This window comes from Salmo trutta, chromosome 15 (genome assembly GCF_901001165.1).
Source record: "Salmo trutta chromosome 15, fSalTru1.1, whole genome shotgun sequence".
In the NCBI taxonomy this organism is placed as follows: Eukaryota; Metazoa; Chordata; class Actinopteri; order Salmoniformes; family Salmonidae; genus Salmo; species Salmo trutta.
Genome location: NC_042971.1, coordinates 51,514,335 through 51,542,250, shown reverse-complemented (window position 1 = coordinate 51,542,250; position 27,916 = coordinate 51,514,335). Strand labels below are relative to the sequence as shown.

Genomic DNA, 27,916 nt, shown 5'->3' with positions numbered 1-27,916 from the left:
GCATACACTTTCAATAAAAGAATAGTGAGGATAATGCACTTTACTGTTTGATCAAATCATGGTTATAGGTGCCAAACATATGACGTTTTGAAACTATTAAGTGAGGACCATGTAATGAATGTTTAGCTGGTATTGATGCGACCAATTCAATATTTTACTCCCACAGCCAAGTCAAAGGGTCGCAAAAAGCAACTAAGTCATCGGAGTCTGCCGCTTGACATACTCTAAATATATTGTAATCAAAGTTCTGTCGTAAGAAGTGGTCTGTTAGTGATACACCTATATAACATTGGCCGATACCAATACCCAATATTTTCCTCGCCCCCAAAAAATGATACCGATATTTACAATTTTAGCCTCCTTTTAAGCATTCTAGTACAGTTAAATAGTTAACACACATGGACGCAGCGGTCTAAGGCACTGCATCTCAGCGCAAGAGGCGTCACTACAGTCCCTGGTTCGATTCCAGGCTGTATCACATCCGGCCGTGATTGGGAGGCCCATATGGCGGTGCACAATTGGCCCAGCGTCGTCCGGGTTTGGCCAGGGTAGGTCGTCATTGTAAATAAGAATTTGTTCTTAACTGACTTGCCTAGTTAAATACAGGTTACACACACACCCCACACTGACCAAAAAGTTTTGTTGGCTTTTACGTATGTCCCCCATTAACAGTAAAACAATATCAAAACCTATTTAATTTGTTCAGTTGTTTCATTCTCAACCAGGATTTATATGGAATGCCGTTTGGGTCTTTGCGTGTCAAAAAATAAAACAATGACCAGTAGATAAGCTTGTTGACCAATCAGGACCTGAATATGACTGCACCTCACATAATAATTTAACGCGTTGATGAATTTGTTACGTAGTTATTACACATTGATTACACTATCACTCGCATTTCATATGTCACAACGATTCATCGATACGTATGCTATGACGCTAGTAAAGTTGTCTCGCGCACCTACAGTGCTGGTCATAAAAAAAAAGCTAGCTAGCTCATGGATGCAAACAATGTTCTTCCCCAAAAACATAGCAAAATGACAATCAGTTTCAGTAGCTATAGATAGCTAGCTAACTATAGTGTCATCTAAAATAACCCTAATATATAAGACTGTTTTTATTTGATTAATGGTGGTCGGACCCATCTATGTGAAGCTAGCCACAATAAGGATTAGCCACAATAGTGGACTTTGCTGTTAGCCTTCAAAAAAAAAAGTATGGCATAATTCTACTAAACTCAGCAAAAAAAGAAAAGTCCCTTTTTCAGGACCCTGTCTTTCAAAGATAATTGGTAAAAATGCAAATAACTTCACAGATCTTCATTGTAAAGGGTTTAAACACTGTTTCCCATGCTTGTTCAATGAACCATAAACAATGAATAAACATGCACCTGTGGAACGGTCGTTAAGACACTAACAGCGTACAGACGGTAGGCAATTAAGGTCACAGTTATGAAAACTTAGGACACTAAAGAGGCGTTTCTACTGACTCTGAAAAACACCAAAAGAAAGATGCCCAGGGTCCCTGCTCATCTGTGTGAACGTGCCTTAGGCATGCTGCAAGGAGGCATGAGGACTGCAGATGTGGCCAGGGCAATAAATTGCAATGTCCGTACTGTGAGACTCCTAAGAAAGCGCTACAGGGAGACAGGACAGACAGCTGATCGTCCTCGCAGTGGCAGACCACATGTAACAACACCTGCACGGGATCGGTACATCCAAACATCACACCTGCGGGACAGGTACAGGAGGGCAACAACAACTGCCCGAGTTACACCAGGAACGCACAATCCCTCCATCAGTGCTCAGACTGTCCGTAATAGGCTGAGAGAGGCTGTACTGAGGGCTTGTAGGCCTGTTGTAAGGCAGGTTCTCACCAGACATCACCGGCAACAATGTCGCCTATGGGCACAAACCCACCGTCGGTGGACCAGACAGGACTGGCAAAAAGTGCTCTTCACTGACGAGTCGCGGTTTTGTCTCACCAGGGGTTATGGTCGGATTCACGTTTATCGTCAAAGGAATGAGCGTTACACCGAGGCCTGTACTCTGGAGCGGGATCGATATGAAGGTGGAGGGGTCCGTCATGGTCTGGGGCGGTGTGTCACAGCATCATCGGACTGAGCTTGTTCTCATTGCAGGCAATCTCAATGCTGTGCGGTACAGGGAAGACATCCTCCCTTCCTGCAAGACAGGAATGTCAGTGTTCTGCCATGGCCAGCGAAGAGCCCGGATCTCAATCCCATTGAGCACGTCTGGGACCTGTTGGATCGGAGGGTGAGGGCTAGGGCCATTCCCCCGCAGAAATGCAACTTGCAGGTGCCTTGGTGGAAGAGTGGGGTAACATCTCACAGCAAGAACGGGCAAATCTGGTGCAGTCCATGAGGAGGAGATGCACTGCAGTACTTAATGCAGCTGTTGGCCTCACCAGATACTGACTGTTACTTTTGATTTTGACCCCCGCCCCCTTTGTTCAGGGACACATTATTCCATTTCTGTTAGTCACATGTCTGTGGAACTTGTTCTGTTTATGTCTCAGTTGTTGAATCTTGTTATGTTCATACAAATATTTACACATGTTAAGTTTGCTGGAGAGAGACGCACCATGAAGATGAGGTGCGTCTCTCTCCAGAATGCATGCATATGTAGGAAAGTGGCCATTTCGGAACTCGCCACTTACAACACATTTTTTCTTCGCCTCACACAAGTCAACAAAGTCTGTTTTTTTTTTTTACATCCATTGCGAATGATAATTCATCATTATTTGAAAAATATTTCCAACACTCCCGGCATCGATTAAACACCAAGCCTCGGTGTGAAAAAGCAAAATATCATGATCTGATGATCCCATATATCCAGTGGAAACGGCATGAAAAAAGCTTTCTGTCCGGAGCTCACTGGCGCAGGAAACTTTGAGGGCCCAGAATAGGCTAGTTGATACAATGTTGTTAATTCGTTAGCGACAGCTTCTGGCCGGACTCTGTGATGTGTTACAATTTTGAACTACGCTAGTAATAGCTCAAGTCGAGACCGATAGAAAGGGAGGCAGGCAGGCGGAGGAGAGAGATGAATGTGATTTGAAATAACCTGAATTTTCATCAGCATATTTTCTGCTGTTTTTATTTTTCGGCCTATGTATTTTACTTAGCTGACAATGGAAGGTATATGCCTACTGCTGCATTGGCCTGTAGGCCATCTTGGAGTTCTATGCGCTCATTTCTTTAGCTGCCAATGGACCACAGTGTATCAATGTGTCCATATGGCAGAGAGTAGTGCTTTCTCCATAGTTTAATTTTTACTTTTAGATTTTTAGCATTTTACTTCAGATTTGTATGATTAGCCACGTGACCATGATTATGAGAAACGAAACTGTTCCATGAAAATATCCATATAAAAAATATCTTAATTTGCACGCAGATCGGTAGAATGGGGAAGCTTACAATTTATCCTACCAAAACTAGAAACTCATGAGGTGCCTATGCTCTTTACGCTACTGTTACACCCATTTTAGAAAATGCGCGCAAGCGCGTGCACACAGGCGATCCGGTGAAAAAAACGGGCACGCCCTTGGAAATCAAAACGCAACTGGTTCGTTCTGGCGCAGGGTCAGATTTTTTCCCCCGTCAGTTTGTGGGTGCAAACGCTGTCAATTCAATTCGAGTGGCTTTATTGGCACGAGAAACATATGTTAACATTGCTTGTCTTCTACCGTGGAAACGCTGCATTCTGTCTTGTTTGAATCGACACTATAAGTAAAGTGGGTCCTAACGTTTCCCCCTTTTTCTACCGGGAGCGTGTGCCTCATCATTGACGTGTTGCCGCCAGATTAGAGAACGGTTCAATCTCTCCAAAAACTATTGTCCATTTACTAGTCAGATTTGAGTCAGAGAATTTAGTCTCGTCTTGTTTTCGTCAACAGAAATACAAATATTTTCATTTCGTTTTTTTTTTCTGGGTCTATTTAGGCAGTTATCGTCTCGTCAATTGCCACTGAAAAATATGTTTGACACATGTTTTTGTCTTTATTTTTGCAACCCCATAAGGAAAGGAAACTCTGGGAATGTTTTCTGCTGGCTGTTCAATCCAGTAAATGCGGAGGAGGAGTTAAATTGGAGTGTCACCTTGTTAACATCCAAAAGCGAAGTCGGGTCACAGGCTCTCTTTCCATTTCCCCTGAAAACCAGATGCATCCGTTTTGTTTCTGACCTCACTAAGGGTGCCTGTGCTCTGCCATCATGACTCCCCCATGCCTTCCCTCCAGAGTCCTGACCCACACTGTGACAGACTGTTGCTGTTCTGTAGTTCCACCTGAGAGAACTGTTGTTACGCCTGGCAAAACTAGGCCTGTCCTGGACCTTGAAACCCAGACTAGAATAGATGGGTCTCCATCTCTCTCTGTGGGTGGATCCCATCTCTACTGTCTCATTCAGTGGATTGGTGGGATTATTAGTGTGTTTGTCTGGGGTTTGCTGGCTGGCTGTCCAGGTGCTCAGGGCCTTCAGTGTGAAGGAGGCATACTAAGTCTATGGGCAATTCCACAGTTACAGCGTGATGCTGAAACTGATTTTTCACTTCAAAATGTATGCCAAACAAAAACCAATGATTGCAAAGCTAAACAAACTATACAGCTCTATGCAAAAGGACAACTTTTAACAATTTCCAGTGAAAATGTTACAAAAACACATTTACTAGAAGAAGAGTACAGATACAAAGCTTGGTAACAGAATGGCGGCACCAACAGCACAAACCCGTCATTCTGTTAATCAACTTTGCATCTGCATTGTTCTTCAAGAAAATGTGTTTTTGTGAAAATGTCTCTGGAAATTGTTAGAAGTAGTCCTTGTACATAGAGTTGTATGGTTTAACTTCGCAATCATTGGTTTTTGTTTGACATTTTCAAAGTGAAAAATGTGAGTCTCAGCATCACTTTATTCCACTGTTACCGTGGAGTTGCCCTATACTATAGATGGAAATGGAGCCTCCCGAGTGGTGGCCCTGCATCACAGTGCTAGAGACGTCACTACAGATATGGGTTCAATCCCGGGCTGTGTTGCAGTTGGCCGAGACCGGGAGACCCAGGCAGCGCACAATTGGCCCAGCGGCGTCCAGGTTTGGGGAGAGTTTGGCCGGCTGGGATGTCCTTGTCCCATCGCGCTCTAGCGACTCCTTATGGCTTCGGTTGCCAGCTGTACGGTTTCCTCCGACACATTGGTGCGGCTGGTGCGGCTGGCTTCCGGGTTAAGCGAGCAGTGTGTCAAGAAGCTGTGCGGTTTGGCGGGGTCGTGTTTCGGAGGACGCTTGGCTCTCGACCTTCGCCTCTCCCGAGTCCGTCCGGGAGTTGTAGCGATGAGACAAGACTGTAACTACCAATTGGATACCATGAAATTGGGTAGAAAAAAAGGGTAAAAAGTACAAAAAAAGAAATGAAGGCATTTACTAAAGAAAGAAAAAGCTGTGCAAGGTACAGTTGAAGTCAGAAGTTTACATACATTTAGGTTGGAGTCATTAAAACTCCTTTTTCAACCACTCCACAAATTTCTTGTTAACAAACTATACTTTTGGCAAATCGGTTAGGACATCTACTTTGTGCATGACACAAGTAACTTTTCCAACAATTGTTTGCAGACAGATTATTTCACATATAATTCACTGTATCACAATTCCAGTGGGTCAGAAGTTTACATACACTAAGTTGACTGTGCCTTTAAACAGCTTGGAAAATTACAGAAAATGATGTCATGGCTTTAGAAGCTTCTGATAGGCTAATTGACATAATTTGAGTCAATTGGAGGTGTACCTGTGGATGTATTTCAAGGCCCACCTTCAAACTCAGTGCCTCTTTGCTTGACATCATGGGAAAATCCAAAGAAATCAGCCAAGACCTCAGGGGAAAAAAATTGTAGACCTCCACAAGTCTGGTTCATCCTTGGGAGCAATATCCAAACGCCTGAAGGTGCCACGTTAATTTGTGCAAACAATAGTACGTAAGTATAAACACCATGGGACCACGCAGCTGTCATACCGCTCAGGAAGGAGACGCGTTCTGTCTCCTAGAGATGAACGTACTTTAGTGCGAAAAGTGTGAATCAATCCCAGAACAACAGCAAAGGACCGTGTGAAGATGCTGGAGGAAACGGGTACAAAGTATCTATATCCACAGTAAAACGAGTCCTATATCGATATAACCTGAAAGGCCGCTCAGCAAGGAAGAAGCCACTGCTCCAAAACCACCATAAAAAAGCCAGACTACGGTTTACAACTGCACATGGGGACAAAGGTCAGACTTTTTGGATAAATGTCCTCTGGTCTGATGAAACAAAAATAGAACTGTTTGGCCATAATGCCCATTATGTTTGGAGGAAAAAGGAGGAGGCTTGCAAGCCGAAGAATACCATCCCAACCGTGAAGCACGGGGGTGGCAGCATCATGTCGTGGGGGGGCTTTGTTGCAGGAGGGACTCGTGCACTTCACAAAATAGATGGCATCATGAGGCAGGAAAATTATGTGAATATATTGAAGCAACATCTCAAGACATCAGTCAGGAAGTTAAAGCTTGGTCACAAATGGGTCTTCCAAATGGACAATGACCCCAAGCGTGTGCAAGCAAAGAGGCCTACAAACCTGACTCAGTTACACCAGCTCTGTCAGGAGGAACGGGCCAAAATTCACCCAACTTATTGTGGGAAGCTTGTGGAAGGCTACCTGAAACGTTTCACCCAAGTTAAACAATTTAAAGGCAATGCTACCAAATACTAATTGAGTGTATGTAAACTTCTGACCAACTGGGAATGTGATGAAATAGAAGCTGAAGTAAATCATTCTCTCTACTATTTTTCTGACATTTCACATTCTTAAAATAAAGTGGTGATCCTAACTGACCTAAGACAGGGAATTTTTACTAGGATTAAATGTCAGAAATTGTGAAAAACAGAGTTTAAATGTATTTGGCTAAGGTGTATGTAAACTTCTGACTTCAACTGTATATGCTGCCCCCGTGTTTACATATGGGGGAAGCTGCTATAGGAGGTAAATGGAGGAAGCCGCTATCGGCCTAGGTAATAGAGTTGGGGGATATAGCTAGGACGTAAACTATTCCCGAAGGGCTTGAACATTGGAAAGCACTGTGTAGGCTCATCTCTTCAACCCCCTGAACAAGCACCTAAACTAAATGTTCAACTGAAGTCAACTGTGTGGAGAAATTGTCAGTTCATTGTAGTTTCTCCCTAATAGAATATGTTCAGCTCAGTGGTCTAGATGATGAACAGACAAATCTCACTTTGTGTGGGGTTACTGGAGGTCACTCCTGGCTCTGGTTGAACTCAGCCAAGTCAGGCTGAGGTGTGCAGGTGGACATTTTATTGGGATGAGTCTTGGCTGTACCGTTAAAAATAAATCATTAAAACAAAAATGTGCTGTTTTAATGTAAGGCATAAGGTTAGCAGTGTGGTTAGGGTTAGATGTTATGGCGTTGTGGCTAGGCCAGCTAGTGACTACCCTGCAGGGCTGCCTCCAGGATAAGATTCCTCCCAATAAATGCCAACCTGCCTGAGGCATGAGTTGTTGTGTACTGCAAGATAATGGCTTTTGGTCTCTTTGTGTGACACAGGTAGAACGTTTATTTCTTCTGTTTGCTGATGTTTTTTTTACTCTCTCACAGCCGCGTGATCCTACCGATCTCTGTGCAAGAGGTGAGTAACACGAGTCATTACCCACGTACACACCACCCCATTTTTTTGTGCTAGTTTCCTGCTTTCATGCAAGTCTGTACATGCATGAATGCAGGTCATAAATGCTGTTTGCCTTGATATTACCTTCTTCTGAGAAGCTATTTGTCAGACATGTCTTTCTCTCCACTGCATTCCATTTCCCCTTATTTCTCGGGGTCATGCTGCTGTCAGTGTTTTAACTCCAGTCTTGAGAGATGTGATGTTCTCCTGCAGCTTGTGATGTAACAGCAGCAGCCCATAGAGGTTTTAGTGCAGTACTCAGTGTGACAGCTGTAACGTCATCAGCTTGGAGGGGTCAATTTATCCTGACAGTAAAGGCTATTTACCCAAAGAGTCAGGCTCCACTAACTGAAGGAGACGATTCAATCACCTAACCTCCATGTAAAGATTTATCTCAGGGCGGCAGGTGTCCCAGCAGTTAAAAGAGAGTTGGGTAAATAAACTAAAGGTTGCTGGTTCAAATCCCAGAGTGAACTAGGTGAAAAATCTGTAGATGTTCCTTAGAGCAAGGCACTTAACCCTAATTGGTCCTGTAAGTCACTCTGGATAAGTGTCTGCTAAATGACTAAAATGTGTGGTTGTAATTCCAACTACTATAGTTGTTAAATATATTAATGATATGGAGTAAGTTGGCCTTTATTGATCCCCAGGCAGAGTTGTAGATGCTCATGTAAAATTCCATTAGTCTAGCTGTTCGCCTTCCCTGTTACCTCTAGATGAGCCCAGGGTATCAAACAAAGCATTAGATTTATAGTGTTGCAATTTAATTTCAGCCACCAGCAATTCACACCTAGATGTTAAGCATACCTCTGACCTTTGTTTTTTAGACTCTAGAGAAACAGTAGCTCTGTGACTGGGATTGACGAGCCCAGCCTGTAGAACAGCAGGTCAGACCTCATAAGATGCTGCAGAATGCTTTCTCTCTATCTTCCTTCCTCCCTCTCTCTCCCTTGGAATCAATTCCAATCAAGCCAGATACATTGCAGCCACTGACCCACGGTTCCAGTTTATCTGAGAACCTCCATTCGTCATCTCTTGTCCCTTAAGTGGAACCCTGTGTTAGTGATGCACCGATATGACATTTTTGGCCGATTCCGATATCCAATATTTTCCTTGCCAAAAACAATTATACCGATAACCGATATTTACAATTTTTGCCTCCTTTTAAGCATTCTAGTACAGTTAAATAGTTAACACACATGGACGCAGCGGTCTAAGGCACTGCATCTCAGTGCAAGAGGCGTCACTACAGTCCCTGGTTAGAATCCAGGCTGTATCACAGCCGGCCGTGATTGGGAGTCCCATAGGGCGGCGCACAATTGGCCCAGCGTCGTCCGGGTTTGGCCCGGGGTAGGCCGTTATTGTAAATAAGAATTTGTTCTTAACTGACTTGCCTAGTTAAATACAGGTTACACACACACACACCCTACACTGACCAAAAAGTTATTTTGTTGGCAATTACGTATGTCCCCATTACCAGTAAAACATAATCAAAACCTATTTCTTTCACTTACTTGCTGTACTGTTTCGTTGTTCATTTCATATGTCACAACGATTCATCGATACGTATGCTATGATGCTGGCAAAGTTGTCTCGCGCACCTACAGTGCTGGTCATAAAAAAAAGCTAGCTAGCTCATGGATGCAAACAATGTTCTTCCCCAAAAACATAGCTACTGAAACTGATTGTCATTTTGCTAACTATATAGCTAGGTGTCATCTAAAATAACTAATTTATAAGACAGTTCTTATTTGATGAATGGTGGTCGGACCCATCTATGTGAAGCTAGCCACAATAAGGATTAGCCGCAACAGAGGACTTTGCGGTTAGCCTTCAAAATAAAAGTATGTCATTGACACAAATAGTAGAATTATGCCATAATTGAATAGCTCATGCTAAACGAGGTTGGAATGTTTATATAAAATCAACAATCATTTGCAATATTATACTTTAGAATTGGGGGCATACTTATTTCACTGTACAGCCTTACCTATTTTTTAACCAGGTAAGTTGACTGAGAACACATTCTCATTTACAGCAACGACCTGGGGAATAGTTTCAGGGGAGAGGGATGAATGAGCCAATTGTAAGCTGGGGCTGATTAGTATGAGGGCCAGATTGGGAATTTAGCCAGGACACCGGGGTTAACACCACCACTCTTCCGATAAGTGCAATGGGATCTTTAATGACCTCAGAGAGTCAGGACACCCGTTTAACGTCCCATCAGAAAGACTGCACCCTCCACAGGGCAGTGTCCCCAATCACTGCCCTGGGGCATCGTGATATTTTTTAGACCAGAGGAAAGAGTGCCTCCTCCTGGCCCTCCAACACCACTTCCAGCAGCATCTGGTCTCCCATCCAGGTCTCCCATCCAGGTCTCCCATCCAGGTCTCCCATCCAGGACTCCCATCCAGGACCAACCCTGCTTAGCTTCAGAAGCAAGCCAGCAGTGGGATGCAGGGTGGTATGCTGCTGGCTACCTATGGATTGTGGATCAATGAAATGGATTATCAGTCTACTCCGTGACACCCAGAGAACATTAGCGTTGTAGCTCTTATTGCGGGACTCTGAAACAACTGTGAATTGAGCCACATTTATTGTTAACCTATGTGTATTGAATACTATTCCTGAGGAAAAACAATACTGTGTGAATGTTTTAGAGTCTGGTAATCCTGAGGAGGACGTTGGGGAAAAAATATCTTGGGTATTGAGTCGACTGATAACCCATTTTATTGATCTCCAATCCTTAGGTAAAACTGTGTATAATGCAATATGAATGTCAATACACACAATAGGCTGACTGGGGAGGTGATTTCACACAGTCACAGTCCCGCAAAAGAGCTACACCGCTAATATTTGCGTAAACTCTTTAACAGTTATGTTCTGTGGGTGTCACCGAGTAGATTGATACCTCATTTCATTGCTTCACATTCCAACCTTGATTAACATTATCTAGTCTAAAAATGGCATGATTCCACCCCTCTGTATCACTTTCAAAGAGGTACCTTTATTTTGAAGGCAAAACACAAATTCCACTATTGCGCCTAATCCTTATTGTGGCTAGCTTCACAACACATAACCCAGTCCGGTCGAGCCTCACTAGCCAGATGAAGCTAACTGGCTGCTTATAACGTTGGCTTTGGGCAACAGGGTTAAGTAGCAGGCTAGCTATTTATTTTCATGAACTGAAGTTCAATTTCAATAGGCGAACAACAAGTGGCTACCTAGCTAATACTTACACACAAGGATTCCTAAATCATTGCTAAGAATAATGAAAATGACTGCAGTTTCTACTGGTCATTGTTTCCAGGCTGGTTGTATTGGTTCTAGCTAGGAACCAAGCTAAAGCTAGCTACCCCAGAAGTTGCGGTCGAACAAATAATACTTTATTACCAATGTGGTATTGAAAACACATTGTTTGTGGCAGGTGTTTGCTTGTTTTCAGACTTCTTATGTACAGCTTTGACAGTGCTACTGATAGTAGTGGTGGCGCTTGGTTTGCACGTGCAAATTCAGAACACACAACATTCTATAATAGTACTGTGTTATTTGACGTGTCAAATTAAAAGCTTATTTTAAGCTTCAAATAACGACACGCAAAGACCCAAACGGCGTTCCATAGTATGTCATGAAGCTAATAGCAGTGACGCTATTACTGTGTAACTCAGGTAGGGTAATGTGTACCGGTGCTCGACCAGTCAGCGAAAGCCAACATCACCCACAACGGAGAACGGTTGATTGTCAAGGGCAATGAATTCCATTATCTTGGCTTCAATGGATTTTGCCTTTGAGTTGTCTCGCTGAAATGTTCTTACTCTTTCAAATGACTGCTCGACTTGTTGACTGCTCAATCCACACAGCAGACATTGTGTGGGCTAGGTTAGGAATGAAACTAGGCATAGGGCCGATACCGATGTTGTCATTTTTAGCTAATATCGTCCGATTCCAATATGTTCACTGATATATCGTGCACCCCTACCCTGTGTGTGTGTCTTGTTTAAAGAAAAACAGGATGGACGGGGGGTCAGAATTGGTCCTCTCTCTATAGCACTGTCAATGTTCTCGCTCTCCCCCAAACAATTCACAGATTTGTGTTGTCCTGCTCCTAGCCCATAAAGTCACAACCTCCGTCCTGATATGTTTATTTAACCTTTATTTAACCTCTCTGGGCCAGTGGGACGTCAGCGTCCCACTCTATTCAACAGCCAGTGGAATCGCGTGGCGGGAAATACAAATGCCTCAAAAATGCTATAACTTCAATTTCTCAAACATATGACTAATTTACACCATTTGAAAGATAAGACTCTCGTTAATCCAACCACGTTGTCCGATTTCAAAAAGGCTTTACAGCGAAAGCAAAACATTAGATTATGTCAGGAGAGTACCCTGCCAAAAATAATCACACAGCCATTTTCAAAGCAAGCATATATGTCACAAAAACCAAAACCACAGCTAAATGCAGCACTAACCTTTGATGATCTTCATCAGATGACACTCCTAGGACATTATGTTATACAATACATGCATGTTTTGTTCAATCAAGTTCTTATTTATATCAAAAACCAGCTTTTTACATTAGCATGTGACGTTCAGAACTAGCATACACACCGAAAACTTCCGGGAATTTACAAAATTACTCAGCATAAACGTTCACAAAATACATAACAATTATTTTAAGAATTATAGATACAGAACTCCTTTATGCAATCGCTGTGTCAGATTTTAAAATAGCTTTTCGGCAAAAGCACATTTTGCAATATTCTGAGTACATAGCTCGGCCATCACGGCTAGCTATTCAGACACTCGCCAACGTCGAGGCTCAGTAAACTCAGAATTACTATTACAAAAATTGGATTACCTTTGCTGTTCTTCGTCAGAATGCACTCCCAGGACTTCTACTTCAACAACAATGTTGTTTTGGTTCCAAATAATCCATAGTTATTATCCAAATACCTCCGTTTTGTTCGTGCGTTCAGGTCACTATCCGAAGGGTGACGCGCGGGCGCATTTCGTGACAAAAAAATTCAAAATGTTCCTTTACCGTACTTAGAAGCATGTTAAACGCTGTTTAAAATCAATTTTTATGCGATTTTCCTCGTAAAATAGCGATAATATTCCAACCGGACAACCTTGTATTCATTCAAACAGGTGAAGAAAAAAATTGAGTAGTCTCGTGACCACGCATCTCCTGTCTCTGAGCCACCAGGCTGACCACTCACAAACAGAGCTCCTGAACCTTGCCCAGAGACAGCAGACACCCCAATCCACTTTCTGGCACCTTCAGAGAGCCAATGGAGGCCTTAGAAAGTGTCACGTAACAGCAGAGATACTGTATTTTTGATAGAGAGGCAATAGAAGGACCAGAAATTGTCAGACAGGCCACTTCCTGTATGCATTCTTCTCAGGTTTTGGCCTGCCATATGAGTTCTGTTATACTCAGACACCATTCAAACAGTTTTAGAAACTTTAGAGTGTTTTCTATCCAAATATACTAATTATATGCATATTCTCGTATCTGGAAAAGAGTAGTAACCAGTTTAAATCGGGTACGTTTTTTTATCCGGCCGTGAAAATACTGCCCCCTAGCCCAAACAGGTTAACTAGGCAGGTCAGTTAAGAACAAATTATTATTTACAATGACTGCCTACACCGGCCAAATTGTGCGCTGCCCAATCACGGCTAGTTGTAATAAAGCCTGGATTCGAACCAGGGTGTCTGTAGTGACACGTCTAGCACTGAGATGCAGTGCCTTAGACCACTGCACCACTCGGGAGCCCATTTAGAGAGAGTTCATGTGTGTGAAATTCCATTAGCTGTCCGTATCCCAAGTCACTAACACTTAATTTGGCTGCTCATAAACCATATAAACATAACATCAAATAACGTACACATCCCATTTACCAATAATGGGGTTTCTGTCTGTTAGGATCGGTCAGTGATTCGCAGAATTGATTTGTGCTACCGTGACACTTTTATGTTTTTTATATATATACACACACACACATATATATATATATATATATATATATATATATATATATATATATATATATATACACCACACACACACACACAATGGCAAGAAAAAATATGTGAACCCTTTGGAAATACCTGGATTTCTGCATAAATTGGTCATAAAATTTGATCTGATCTTCATCTAGGTCACAACAATAGACAAACACAGTCTGCTTAAACTAATAACACACAAACAGTTATATGTTTTCATGTCTTTATTGAACACACCATGTAAACATTCACAGGGTGAAAAAAAAAATGTGAACCCTTGGATTTAATAACTGGTTGACCCTTCTTTGGCAGCAATAACCTCAAACAAACGTTTTCTGTATTTGCGGATCAGACCTGCGCAACGGTCAGGAGGAATTTTGGACCATTCCTCTGTACAAAACTCTTTCAGTTCAGCAATATTCTTGGCATGTCGTGTGAACTGCTCTCTTGAGGTCATGCCACAGCATCTCTTATTGGGTTGAGGTCAGGATTCTGACTGGGCCACTCCAGAAGGCATATTGTCTTCTGTTGAAGCCATTCTGTTGATTTACTTCTGTGTTTTGGGTCATTGTCCTGTTGCATCACCCAACTTCTGTTGAGCTTCAATTGGCGGACAGATAGCCTAACATTCTCCTGCAAAATGTCTTGATAAACTTCGGAATTCATTTTTTCGTTGACGATAGCAAGCTGTCCAGGCCCTGAGGCAGCAAAGAAGCCCCAAACCATGATGCTCCCTCCACCATACTTTACAGTTGGAATGAGGTTTTGATGTTGGTGTGCTATGCCAGTTTTTTTCTCCACACATAGTGTTGTGTGTTCCTTCCAAACAACTCAACTTTAGTTTAATCTGTCCACAGAAAATTTTTGCCAGTAGCACATCCAGGTGCACTTTTGAAAACTTCAGACGTGCAGCAATGTTTTTTTTAGACAGCAGTGGCTTCTTCCGTGGTGTCCTCCCATGAACACCATTCTTGTTTAGTGTTTACATATCGTAGACTCGTCAAGAGACGTTAGCATGTTCTAGAGACTTCTGTAAGTCTTTAGCTGACACTCTAGGATTCTTCTTAACCTCATTGAGCATTCTGCGCTGTGCTCTTGCAGTCATCTTTGCAGGATGGCCACTCCTAGGGAGAGTAGCAACAGTGCTGCACTTTCTCCATTTATAGACAATTTGTCTTACCGTGGACTGATGAACATCAAGGCTTTTAGAGATCTTTTTTAACCCTTTCCAGCTTTATGCAAGTCAACAATTCTTAATCTTAGGTCTTCTGAGATCTCTTTTGTTTGAGGCATGGTTCACATCATCTTGTGAATAGCAAACTCAAATTTTGTGAGTGTTTTTTTATAGGGCAAGGCAGCTCTAACCAACATCTCCAATCTCATCTCATTGATTGGACTCCAGCTTAGCTGACTCCTGATCAAATTAGCTTTTGGAGAAGTCATTAGCCTAGAGGCTTACATACAGTTGAAGTCAGAAGTTTACATTTAAACTGAGTTTTTAATCCTAGTAAAAATTCCCTGTCTTAGGTCAGTTAGGATCACCACTTTATTTTAAGAATGTGAAATGTCAGAATAATAGTAGAGTGATTTATTTCAGCTTTTATTTCATTCATCACATTCCCAGTGGGTCAGAAGTTTACATACACTCAGTTAGTATTTGGTAGCATTTCCTTTAAACTGTTTAACTTGGGTGAAACGTTTCGGGTAGCCTTCCACAAGCTTCCCACAATAAGTTGGGTGAATTTTGGCCCATTCCTCCTGACAGAGCTTGTGTAACTGAGTCAGGTTTGTAGGCCTCTTTGCTTGCACACGCTTCTTCTGTTCTGCCCACAAATGTTCTATAGGATTGAGGTCAGGGCTTTGTGATGGCCACTCCAATACCTTGACTTTGTTGTCCTTAAGCCATTTTGCCACAACTTTGGAAGCATGCTTGGGGTCATTGTCCATTTTCAATATATTCACATAATTTTTCTGCCTCATGATGCCATCTATTTTGTGAAGTGGACCAGTCCCTCCTGCAGCAAAGCACCCCCACAACATGATGCTGCCACCCTCGTGCTTCACGGTTGGGATGGTGTTCTTCGGCTTGCAAGCATCCCCCTTCCTTGCTGAGCGGCCTTTCAGGTTATATTGATATAGGACTCGTTTTACTGTGGATACTTTTGTACCCGTTTCTTCCAGCATCTTCACAAGGTCCTTTGCTGTTGTTCTGGGATTGATTCGCACTTTTCGCACTAAAGTACGTTCATCTCTAGGAGACAGAACGCGTCTCCTTCCTGAACGGTATGACAGCTGCGTGGTCCCATGGTGTTTATACTTGTGTACTATTGTTTGTACAAATGAACGTGGCACCTTCAGGCGTTTAGATATTGCTCCCAAGGATGAACCAGACATGTGGAGGTCTACAATTCTTTTTTTTTCTGAAGTCTTGGCTGATTTCTTTGGATTTTCCCATGATGTCAAGCAAAGAGGCACTGAGTTTGAAGGTAGGCCTTGAAATACACTGCTCAAAAAAATAAAGGGAACACTTAAACAACACAATGTAACTCCAAGTCAATCACACTTCTGTGAAATCAAACTGTCCACTTAGGAAGCAACACTGATTGACAATACATTTCACATGCTGTTGTGCAAATGGAATAGACAACAGGTGGAAATTATAGGCAATTAGCAAGACACCCCCAATAAAGGAGTGGTTCTGCAGGTGGTGACCACAGACCACTTCTCAGTTCCTATGCTTCCTGGCTGATGTTTTGGTCACTTTTGAATGCTGGTGGTGCTTTCACTCTAGTGGTAGCATGAGACAGTCTACAACCCACACAAGTGGCTCAGGTAGTGCAGCTCATCCAGGATGGCACATCAATGCGAGCTGTGGCAAGAAGGTTTGCTGTGTCTGTCAACGTAGTGTCCAGAGCATGGAGGCGCTACCAGGAGACAGGCCAGTACATCAGGAGACGTGGAGGAGGCCGTAGGAGGGCAACAACCCAGCAGCAGGACCGCTACCTCCGCCTTTGTGCAAGGAGGAGCAGGAGAAGCACTGCCAGAGCCCTGCAAAATGACCTCCAGCAGGCCACAAATGTGCATGTGTCTGCTCAAATGGTCAGAAACAGACTCCATGAGGGTGGTATGAGGGCCCGACGTCCACAGGTGGGGGTTGTGCTTACAGCCCAACACTGTGCAGAACGTTTGGCATTTGCCAGAGAACACCAAAATTGGCAAATGCGCCACTGGCGCCCTGTGCTCTTCACAGATGAAAGCAGGTTCACACTGAGCACGTGACAGAGTCTGGAGACGCCGTGGAGAACGTTCTGCAACATCCTCCAGCATGACCGGTTTGGCGGTGGGTCAGTCATGGTGTGGGGTGGCATTTCTTTGGGGGTCCGCACAGCCCTCCATGTGCTCGCCAGAGGTAGCCTGACTGCCACTAGGTACCGAGATGAGATCCTCAGACCCCTTGTGAGACCATATGCTGGTGCGGTTGGCCCTGGGTTCCTCCTAATGCAAGACAATGCTAGACCTCATGTGGCTGGAGTGTGTCAGCAGTTCCTGCAAGAGGAAGGCATTGATGCTATGGACTGGCCCGCCCGTTCCCCAGACCTGAATCCAATTGAGCACATCTGGGACATCATGTCTCGCTCCATCCACCAACGCCACGTTGCACCATAGACTGTCCAGTAGTTGGCGGATGCTTTAGTCCAGGTCTTGGAGGAGATCCCTCAGGAGACCATCCGCCACCTCATCAGGAGCATGCCCAGGCGTTGTAGGGAGGTCATACAGGCACGTGGAGGCCACACACACTACTGAGCCTCATTTTGACTTGTTTTAAGGACATTACATCAAAGTTGGATCAGCCTGTAGTGTGGTTTTCCACTTTAATTTTGAGTGTGACTCCAAATCCAGACCTCCATGGGTTGATAAATTGGATTTCCATTGATTATTTTTGTGTGATTTTGTTGTTAGCACATTCAACTATGTAAAGAAAAAAGTATTTAATAATATGATTTCTTTCATTCAGATCTAGGATGTGTTGTTTGTGTTCCCTTTATTTTTTTGAGCAGTATACATCCACAGGTACACCTCCAATTGACTCAGGCTAATTCTCATCATTTATCAGAAGCTTCTAAAGCCATGACATCATTTTCTGTAATTTTCCAAGCTGTTTGAAGGCACAGTCAACTTAGTGTATGTAAACTTCTGTCCCACTGGAATTGTGATACAGTGAATTACGTGAAATAATCTGTCTGTAAACAACTGTTGGAAAAATTACTTGTCATGCACAAAGTAGATGTCCTAACTGACTTGCTAAAACTATAGTTTGTTAACAAGAAATGTGTGGAGTGGTTGAAAAACGAGTTTTAATAACTCCACCCTAAGTGTATGTAAACTTCTGGCTTCAACTGTACTTTTTCCAACCTACTCTGTGAATGTTTAAAATTATGTATTCAGTATAGACAAGAAAAATACATGTATTTGTGTGTTATTAGTTTAAGCACACTATGTTTGCCCATTGTTGTGATCAGATCAAATTTGATGACCAATTTGTGCAGAAATCCAGGTAATTCCAAAGGGTTCACATACTTTTTCACTGTATATATTATGTGACAGGTTTCTCTGTGCTCTCTTTTTCTGTGTTGCAGTACCAAGTTGGTCAGCTGTTCACTGTAGCAGAGGCCAGTAAGAATGAGACGGGGGGAGGAGAAGGCATTGAGGTGCTGATAAATGAACCCTATGAGGAAGAGGGAGAGAAGGGACAGTACACACATAAAGTTTACCATCTGAAGAGGTACAGTAGTACATGCACACAAACATACATTTACATACATTTTAGTCATTTAGCAGACGCTTTTATCCAGAGCAACTTACAGTTGTGAATGCATACATTTCATACATTTTTTTCCCCATACTGGTCCCCCGTGGGAATCGAACCCACAACCCTGGCGTTGCAAACACCATGCTCTACCAACTGAGCCACACGGGACATACGTCTGCCGCCTAAGATTGATTCAAATTCAAATAATGAAAGCTTGATGATGAGTTGGTTATTTGAATCAGCTATGTAGTGTTAGGGCAAAAACCAAAACGTGCACCCACGGTTGGCCCCAGGACCGAGTTTGGGAAACCCTGCAGTTAGGCTGCGTTTTGCCTAATTGACCCTTCGCTAAGGCCCGCCCCAGAATTGTGGCCAACCAATCGCTTGGTCGCTAAACAATCTTGAGTCCCCTCTCCTCAGATAAGCTCTTGTTTCAAATGCATGTAAACCAATGAGGACAATGGCAAAAACTGAATTTTCATTTAAAAAAAGCATTGTTTAAATGGCTAAATAATTTAACAGTGCAGCAGGGGTACTTGCGACTGTGAGTCATGAAATGCAGAGCCTGATGGAATTTTTTGAATCCGGAATTATGCATTTGTTTCTTTGTTATCAAGCTCTGTCTCATTGACCATCATTGCAAACATTGCTAACATTAGCTAGCTAGCTAGCTAGCCAGTTAATATATCTTGTTTTCTCCAAATGTACAGTGCATTCGGAAGGTATTCAGACCCCTTGACTTTTTCCACATTTTGTTACATTACATCCTAATTCTAAAATGTATTAAATTATTTTTTCCTTCATCAATCTACACATAATGACAAAGCAAAAATGTGCTTAGAATTTTTTGACGGAAATACTTTATTTACATAAGTATTCAGACACTTTGCTATGAGACTCAAACTTTCTAAAAACCTGTTTTCGCTTTGTCATTATGTAGTATTGTGTGTAGGGAGGGAATTATATACAAATTATATACAAAAAATGTTTTGAATAACTCTGTAACCTAGCAAAATGGGAAGGGGTCTGAATACTTTCCGAATGATGTCATCTGCTGTCAGGATACGATGAGAGCACTAGTTGGCTCCAAAAGTGGTTAGTAACTTTGACTGCTTGCTGACAGCGCATTCCAAGCCATCCAGTGGCTCGCCGCACTAAAGTACATTTTTATTATTTTTCTCCCCCAACTTCGTGGTATCTAATTGGTAGTTGCAGTCTTGTCTCATCGCTGCAACACAACCCAACCAAGCCGCACTGCTTCTTGACACAATGCCCACTTAACCCGGACGCCAGCCGCACCAATGTGTCAGAGGAAACACCGTACACCTGGCGACCGTGTCAGCGTGCACTGTGCCCGGCCCGCCACAGGAGTCGCTAGTGCGCGATGGGACAAGGACATCCCTGCCGGCCAAACCCTCCCCTAACCCTGATGACGCTGGGCCAATTGTGCGCCGCCTCATGGGTCTCCCTGGCGCGGCCAGCTGAGACAGAGCCTGGGCACGAACCCAGAATCTCTAGTGGCACAGCTAGCACTGCGATGCAGTGCCTTAGACCACTGCCCCACTTGGGAGGCCTGCTAAAAATACATTTTACCAAGTTCCCGTGAAGCAATTGTAATGACAGTCCACTACAACATACCCGAGAGTCTCCTGATTAGCATGGGGTAGTCTGCTTAATTTTTATTGTGTATTAGAAATACAGTTTGAGGTCATTGTGATGGGTTTTCTCAAGAATTTTGAATGGGGAATTGAGCTTCCCGGGAAAATATAGTAGTGGTAGTGACGACAACAAAAGGGGTGGGGCTTAGCCAAGGGTCAATTATTGGCTAAAGAGCTGATCTGATTGGTCAAAAGATCTGAGTTGGACTGCCTGTGTAAATGCAGCCATACACATTCAGCTGATTGACTCCTGTCTCTCTTTCCTTGCAGTAAAGTCCCAGGCTGGTTGAGGTATATTGCACCAGAGGGAGCGTTAGTCTTCCATGAAAAAGCCTGGAATGCCTACCCATACTGTCGCACCGGTGAGTACCAGAACTCTAGTTTAAACACTCAATTGAGCCCATCTCTGATTGGGACTGGCTTGCAAGAAGATACTGACCCTACTGTTACGTTGGTTTACAATCAGCTGCACTGGGGTCGGAACGCAATCATGGTTCCATTAAGACACTGGAGCCGGCGCTAGATATGGGACGGAAAACGTACCTCAATGCAGGGATGGGATATGCCACTGTACTCCAAATGTTACCTTTATCCACACTGCTCCATCAAGAACAAAAACTGCCTTTTTTTCCATCCTCATGCTAGCTAGCGGTACCCACAGCAGCCATTACGGAATGGCAGGTCGCATTGTACAAAGGAGCTGATTGGCCGACACTGCCATTACAAAATGATAGCAGTATTTCAATCTTCTCGACGTAGCAGTGTGGATAAAGGTACAATTTGGAGTACAGTGGCATATCCGATCCCTGCATTGAGGTACATTTTCTGTCCCATATCTCACGTCGGGTTCAAATGTGTCTTAATATAACCATGATTGTGCTCAGTGTTAACAAGCATAACGGTAGGGTCGGCATCTTCTGGCAAGGTACTGGCCTACATTGTAATTTGTCACAGTTTACTTTCAATGAAATAATCAGTTTCCTTTTTTCTTCTGTTGCTTGTTTTCTCCATCTGCGGCAGTTATAACGGTGAGTAGTGAGTGAACTGACACAAACACATGCACACTGGGGTGGGTAGCCTAGCGGTTAAGAGCGTTGGGCCAGTAACTGAAAGGTCGCTGGTTCAAATCCCTGAGCCGGCAAGGTGGGAAAGTCTGCTCTTCTGCCCTTGAGCAAGGCAGTTAATCCCCAACAACTGCTCCACGGGCGCCAATGACGTTGGTTAAAGCAGCCCCCCCTCACCTCTCTGATTCAGAGGGGTTGAGTTAAATGCGGAAGACACATTTTGGTTGAAATGCATTCTTGTGCAACTGACTAGGTTATCTCCCTTTCCCATATTCTCCCAGCTATGGTCTGTGTGGGCTAGGTTTGTTGTGGGAATGTATTTGAGACACTCAATCCCATTAGTGACTTATAGCGTGGTGGCGTTGTGTAGCTAGCTATGTTGCTAATGCTATCACACCACAGTTAGCTAGGCAGAGTGAAGTAGTGCACTAACCAGCCGTGCCGTTTCAGCCTGTTGAGGGAAAACTTGTTTGAGGAATTAGGCAGAAGTCATCTATCAGCAATAAGAGGTTTATTCAAGCAATTGCAAGGAAGACCACTCTCAGGATGAACCCGGAGAGTAACCTTCAGGACATACGGAAAGGAATTCTCAGGATATACCACAGAGGATCTCAAAGATTTTACAATCAGTCTTTATATACTTAACTTACACAATGAACTGCTTACCTACCCCTCCAAGGGGGAGGCGAGCTTACAAAAGAGATAAGGGGTAATTGGTTCCACTTCCATAGAAAAATCATACGAATGAGAACAGGTTCTAACCAGTTCTCACAGCCTATATGTCTTAAGATAGAGGAGTGGTAGGATCTTTAAAGCCAAACCAGGGGAAACTAGATTTCTGCCTAGCTAGGTTTTTAGTGCCTGAAAGATGAGCCAGTAATAAATCACTTCTCTGTACAAAGAGTTTACTGGACAGGTGTGGAAAATTACCAGTGACTAGTACTATTCAACAACATACTGTAGCATTAGACTGTAACAAAACCATTTTGCACCCACAAGCCCAGATAATCAGTTAATTAGCTTAGCTGTGGGGTTTAAATAGGCCTTAGGCCTCCCAGGACTCCATGCAATGCTTTCTCAGTATGAGATTCCCATTGGTTCTCCATGCAAGGCTTTCTCAGTATGAGATTCCCATTGGTTCTCCCTGCAAGGCTTTCTCAGTATGAGATTCCCATTGGTTCAGCATGCAAGGCTTTCTCAGTATGAGATTCCCATTGGTTCTCCATGCAAGGCTTTCTCAGTATGAGATTCCCATTGGTTCTCCATGCAAAGCTTTCTCAGTATGAGATTCCCATTGGTTCTCCATGCAAGGCTTTCTCAGTATGAGATTCCCATTGGTTCTCCATGCAAGGCTTTCTCAGTATGAGATTCCCATTGGTTCTCCATGCAAGGCTTTCTCAGTATGAGGTTCCCATTGGTTCTCCATGCAAGGCATTCTCAAGCTTGCAGTTGGCTGACATTTTAAGGCTACTACACTGCTCAAAAAAATAAAGGGAACACTTAAACAACACAATGTAACTCCAAGTCAATCACACTTCTGTGAAATCAAACTGTCCACTTAGGAAGCAACACTGATTGACAATACATTTCACATGCTGTTGTGCAAATGGAATAGACAACAGGTGGAAATTATAGGCAATTAGCAAGACACCCCAAATAAAGGAGTGGTTCTGCAGGTGGGGACCACAGACCACTTCTCAGTTCCTATGCTTCCTGGCTGATGTTTTGGTCACTTTGAATGCTGGCGGTGCTTTCACTCTAGTGGTAGCATGAGACGGAGTCTACAACCCACACAAGTGACTCAGGTAGTGCAGCTCATCCAGAATGGCACATCAATGCGAGCTGTGGCAAGAAGGTTTGCTGTGTCTGTCAGCGTAGTGTCCAGAGCATGGAGGCGCTATCAGGAGACAGGCCAGTACATCAGGAGACGTGGAGGAGGCCGTAGGAGGGCAACAACCCAGCAGCAGGACCGCTACCTCCGCCTTTGTGCAAGGAGGAGCAGGAGGAGCACTGCCAGAGCCCTGCAAAATGACCTCCAGCAGGCCACAAATGTGCATGTGTCTGCTCAAACGGTCAGAAACAGACTCCATGAGGGTGGTATGAGGGCCCGACGTCCACAGGTGGGGGTTGTGCTTACAGCCCAACACCGTGCAGGACGTTTGGCATTTGCCACAGAACACCAAGATTGGCAAATTCGCCACTGGCGCCCTGTGCTCTTCACAGATGAAAGCAGGTTCACACTGAGCACGTGACAGACGTGACAGAGTCTGGAGACGCCGTGGAGAACGTTCTGCTGCCTGCAACATCCTCCAGCATGACCGGTTTGGCGGTGGGTCAGTCATGGTGTGGGGTGGCATTTCTTTGGGGGGCCGCACAGCCCTCCATGTGCTCGCCAGAGGTAGCCTGACTGCCATTAGGTACCGAGATGAGATCCTCAGACCCCTTGTAAGACCATATGCTGGTGCGGTTGGCCCTGGGTTCCTCCTAATGCAAGACAATGCTAGACCTCATGTGGCTGGAGTGTGTCAGCAGTTCCTGCAAGAGGAAGGCATTGATGCTATGGACTGGCCCGCCCGTTCCCCAGACTTGAATCCAATTGAGCACATCTGGGACATCATGTCTCGCTCCATCCACCAACGCCACGTTGCATCACAGACTGTCCAGAAGTTGGAGGATTCTTTAGTCCAGGTCTGGGAGGAGATCCCTCAGGAGACCATCCGCCACCTCATCAGGAGCATGCCCAGGCGTTGTAGGGAGGTCATACAGTCACGTGGAGGCCACATACACTACTGAGCCTCATTTTGACTTGTTTTAAGGACATTACATCAAAGTTGGATCAGCCTGTAGTGTGGTTTTCCACTTTAATTTTGAGTGTGACTCCAAATCCAGACCTCCATGGGTTGATAAATTGGATTTCCATTGATTATTTTTGTGTGATTTTGTTGTCAGCACATTCAACTATGTAAAGAAAAAAAGTATTTAATAAGATTATTTCTTTCATTCAGATCTAGGATGTGTTGTTTAAGTGTTCCCTTTATTTTTTTGAGCAGTATATATAGAGGAAGTGAACACTAAAGCCTTCTTGGAAATAGTTTCCTTCCCACCACAGAATCCATAGAATCAACTTATCAAACATTTGGAATGGTACACCCAACATGGCCGCCATCCCGACCCACATCAGCAAGGATTAATTTATGCTTTGCCAGACTAGATTAAAACATGGACAGAGATTTGATTTGTCTCCTTTTCTTTCTTTGCTTACTTTTCTTTTCTCCTCTCCCTCCAGAACGAGTATATGAAAGATGACTTCCTGATAAAGATTGAGACGTGGCACAAACCTGACATGGGAACTCTAGAAAACGTGCATGACTTGGATGGTCCTACGTGGAAGACAGTGGAGGTGATTCCCATCGACATTGCAGACAAAGATGTGGTGGCCCATGGGGTGAGTGGACGTACACACACACACACACACACTAGTTGAATACGTGGAACACTATTTGAATAAATGGATCATTCCTCTATTGCGCATCAGACCTGACATCACTGTATTGGCTAAAGCAGTGAGTTTTTAACCACTCAGCCATGTTAGATCAGTGACATCAAGATGGCTCTTGATGAAGGAAATTAGAAGGGGGGGTTCGGCAAGGCTATTTTCTTGCCTGCCGAACCCCCCCCCCCCCCCCCCTCTAATTTCCTTAATTTTGTGGCTAGAGTCAAATACTTTCTGTGGCACAACTACTGGTTAACATGAGCTAGCAAAATTATTCTGAAGTGTCAGGCCTTGTCGTCCCAAGATAGAAGGGGTGGGGGTGGAATTTCGGCAGGCAAGAAAATGGCCTTGCTGAACCCCCCCTCTAATTTCCTTAATTTTGTGGCTAGAGTCGTACTTTGTGGCACACATCAGAGTCAAATAGTTTCTATAGAACAAACTTCACGTCAGGATAGGCAACCAAAATTAATAATGCATGTGTTATATTAAACAGAGGAGGGAGTAAAATGTAGGCAAGCAATGAACATTTCAGAACAACTACTAGTCGAATAAGACATGGGAGAGATGACAAATTTTGGCAAAGACATTTATTTATAGACTAATACACTGGAAACAAATAGCCAACCCTAAAACTGCAGACATTACTAGTGTCTCCCCCGTGATCAAACAACCATAAAAAATCAAATGAAACGCAGCCTAACAGGGGGGAGATTTTCAGCACCGAAACAAAGTTCCTTGTTAGTCGCACAGTCTGCTCCTCTAACGTTTGTGTTACGTGCTTCTGTCCACAAAAGATTACTGCCAGTCTAGTGTCATTCCTAGTCTAGTGTCATTCCTAGTCTAGTGTCATTCCTAGTCTAGTGTCATTCCTAGCCTAGTGTTATTCCTAGTCTAGTGTCATTCCTAGTCTAGTGTCATTCCTAGTCTAGTGTCATTCCTAGCCTAGTGTCATTCCTAGCCTAGTGTCATTCCTAGTCTAGCGTCATTCCTAGCCTAGTGTCATTCCTAGTCTAGTGTCATTCCTAGTCTAGTGTCATTCCTAGTCTAGTGTCATTCCTAGTCTAGTGTCATTCCTAGCCTAGCGTCATTCCTAGCCTAGCGTCATTCCTAGCCTAGTGTCATTCCTAGTCTAGTGTCATTCCTAGTCTAGTGTCATTCCTAGTCTAGTGTCATTCCTAGTCTAGTGTCATTCCTAGCCTAGTGTCATTCCTAGCCTAGTGTCATTCCTAGCCTAGTGTCATTCCTAGCCTAGTGTCATTCCTAGCCTAGTGTCATTCCTAGTCTAGCGTCATTCCTAGCCCTGTGTCTGCTGCTGTTGACTAGGAATGCCTGGCAGTCCATTCCTGTCCGCCAGAGGATCGGCCTGCGCAAGGCACTGTGTAGAAACTCTGATCTATACATCACCTTACTGACATACTGCTGATGTGCCATATTGTACAGGACCTAACGTAACAGCTTAATTAGCGTAGATCAGGAGATTTCTGCTAGTAGACTCGTCCCTGTGTAGTAGTGATGGATACAGTTACATATCGCAATATCATTTTTGGGCCAATCGATATTTGACTCAAAGTATTGATTTGTACATTTAAAAAAAAATAATGTTTACTCTACCTAGAGTTAGCTAGCACTAGTAGGCTGTACCTGCGCCAAAACTCCAGTATTTTTCATCTTATAGCTAGTTCTCCATCTTCTTTTTAAATAGTGAGCCAACATGTTTCAGCACTTTTATTTCCCTGACTGACCAAAACTCGAGCGGTGGGTCTTTCAGAGAGCTGCCCTCTGTTGGTGCACAGCACTCACATCTGATTCAGTACATCAATAGCTGCGGTTCGAACACCTTAAAGACACACCCTATCCCATCAGCCCTCAAATGAAGTGGACACTTCTGATGACGTACCATGACGTCTGACGAGTATACACTTGCAGGGTGAGGGAGGAAGGAATGATTTTTAAATGGACCACCCTTGGCCGGAAATTCGTCACTCGATCATCCTGTGATGATTGTGTTTTAAGCCACCGGTAGATTGTGGGTGCTTATATGCGCTACAGTAAATTATGAGTGCATGTCTACTTATATTAAATATATCATTATTAATATAGGCCTATTGTATGATAGCTAGCAAATGAATTAGCTAACTTACGTTAGCCTGCCCACTGTATGATGGCTAGTAAATGAATTAGCTAACTAACGTTAGCCTGCCTACTGTATGATAGCTAGCAAATTAATTAGCTAACTAACGTTAGCCTGCCTAGCTGGAACTTCTGAAGAAGGAAAATGTTTTATTTCTACAATTTCCAAAAGATAACCAAACAAAAACATAATTACTTTTTACGTAGTAGCAAAATTTAGACCTTATTGCATTTGGTTTTTCTGACGCTTGTATGTTGACTTCTCCATTGATGTTGTTTTTAAGTTTTTGCTGACTTTTCTTAGCGGATGTACAATCGTCGCAAATTGAATTATGGGGAGTTTCAGGCCCGGAGTGAACATAATTGTACACTCGCAAAGCCGACTAAAAACGAGGGCTGAGGGGCTTACGTTGCAAACTTCCCTTGCTTGGCTAATCATTTGGACCACCCTCCAAGATGGCGACGGGGATTCCCCCAAGGGCATAAGGTGAGGTTTTGTGGACGAGGGTGTGTCTTTTTAAGTGTTTGGACCGCAGCCAATGACTAGAACAAAATGGATGGGTGTCCCCAAGCACTGGAGCTGAAAAACCATGCTCTTCTCTGTCTGTAGTCAGGCTGTAGTGTCTGTAGTGTTTGTCTCATGTACAATACTGACTGACCACTCAGCCGGTACTGTACCAGGACTACAGTGCAGTGGCTCCTGTACTCTAATAACATGAGTGGATCAGTGGTAGGGCCACGCCTTAATCTGAGGGGCCATCTGCTGCAGGAAAACACACACAGGTCTGATGGATACAAATAGGAACAAGGGGAGAGCCTGTGTGTGGTTGTGTGTGCGCCTGCCATCATGCTGCTCCAATAGCTTTCCTGCATCATAAGGGCATGGCGTTGATCTCTGTTCCCCAGAGCGTCATATCATCCACTCTTCTGATTCTACACACAATATATGAAAATCAAGAAATATGGAGCGGCTTCATTCCAGATACTATTAACTCAATGAACATTAGTATATATACAACTCCATGTCAT

General features: G+C 43.6%; 1 protein-coding gene across 1 annotated transcript in view; it reads left to right on the top strand.

Annotated features, from left to right (window-relative positions):
• Positions 1-27,916, top strand: part of LOC115149288 (phosphatidylinositol transfer protein beta isoform) — a 41,372-nt gene that overhangs the window by 4,122 nt on the left and 9,334 nt on the right. The window contains exons 2-6 of the mRNA XM_029692012.1: positions 7,657-7,687; positions 18,370-18,515; positions 20,471-20,562; positions 21,221-21,228; positions 24,551-24,709. Of these exons, the coding sequence (XP_029547872.1) occupies positions 7,657-7,687; positions 18,370-18,515; positions 20,471-20,562; positions 21,221-21,228; positions 24,551-24,709 (436 nt within the window). The remainder of the gene's footprint in view (positions 1-7,656; positions 7,688-18,369; positions 18,516-20,470; positions 20,563-21,220; positions 21,229-24,550; positions 24,710-27,916) is intronic.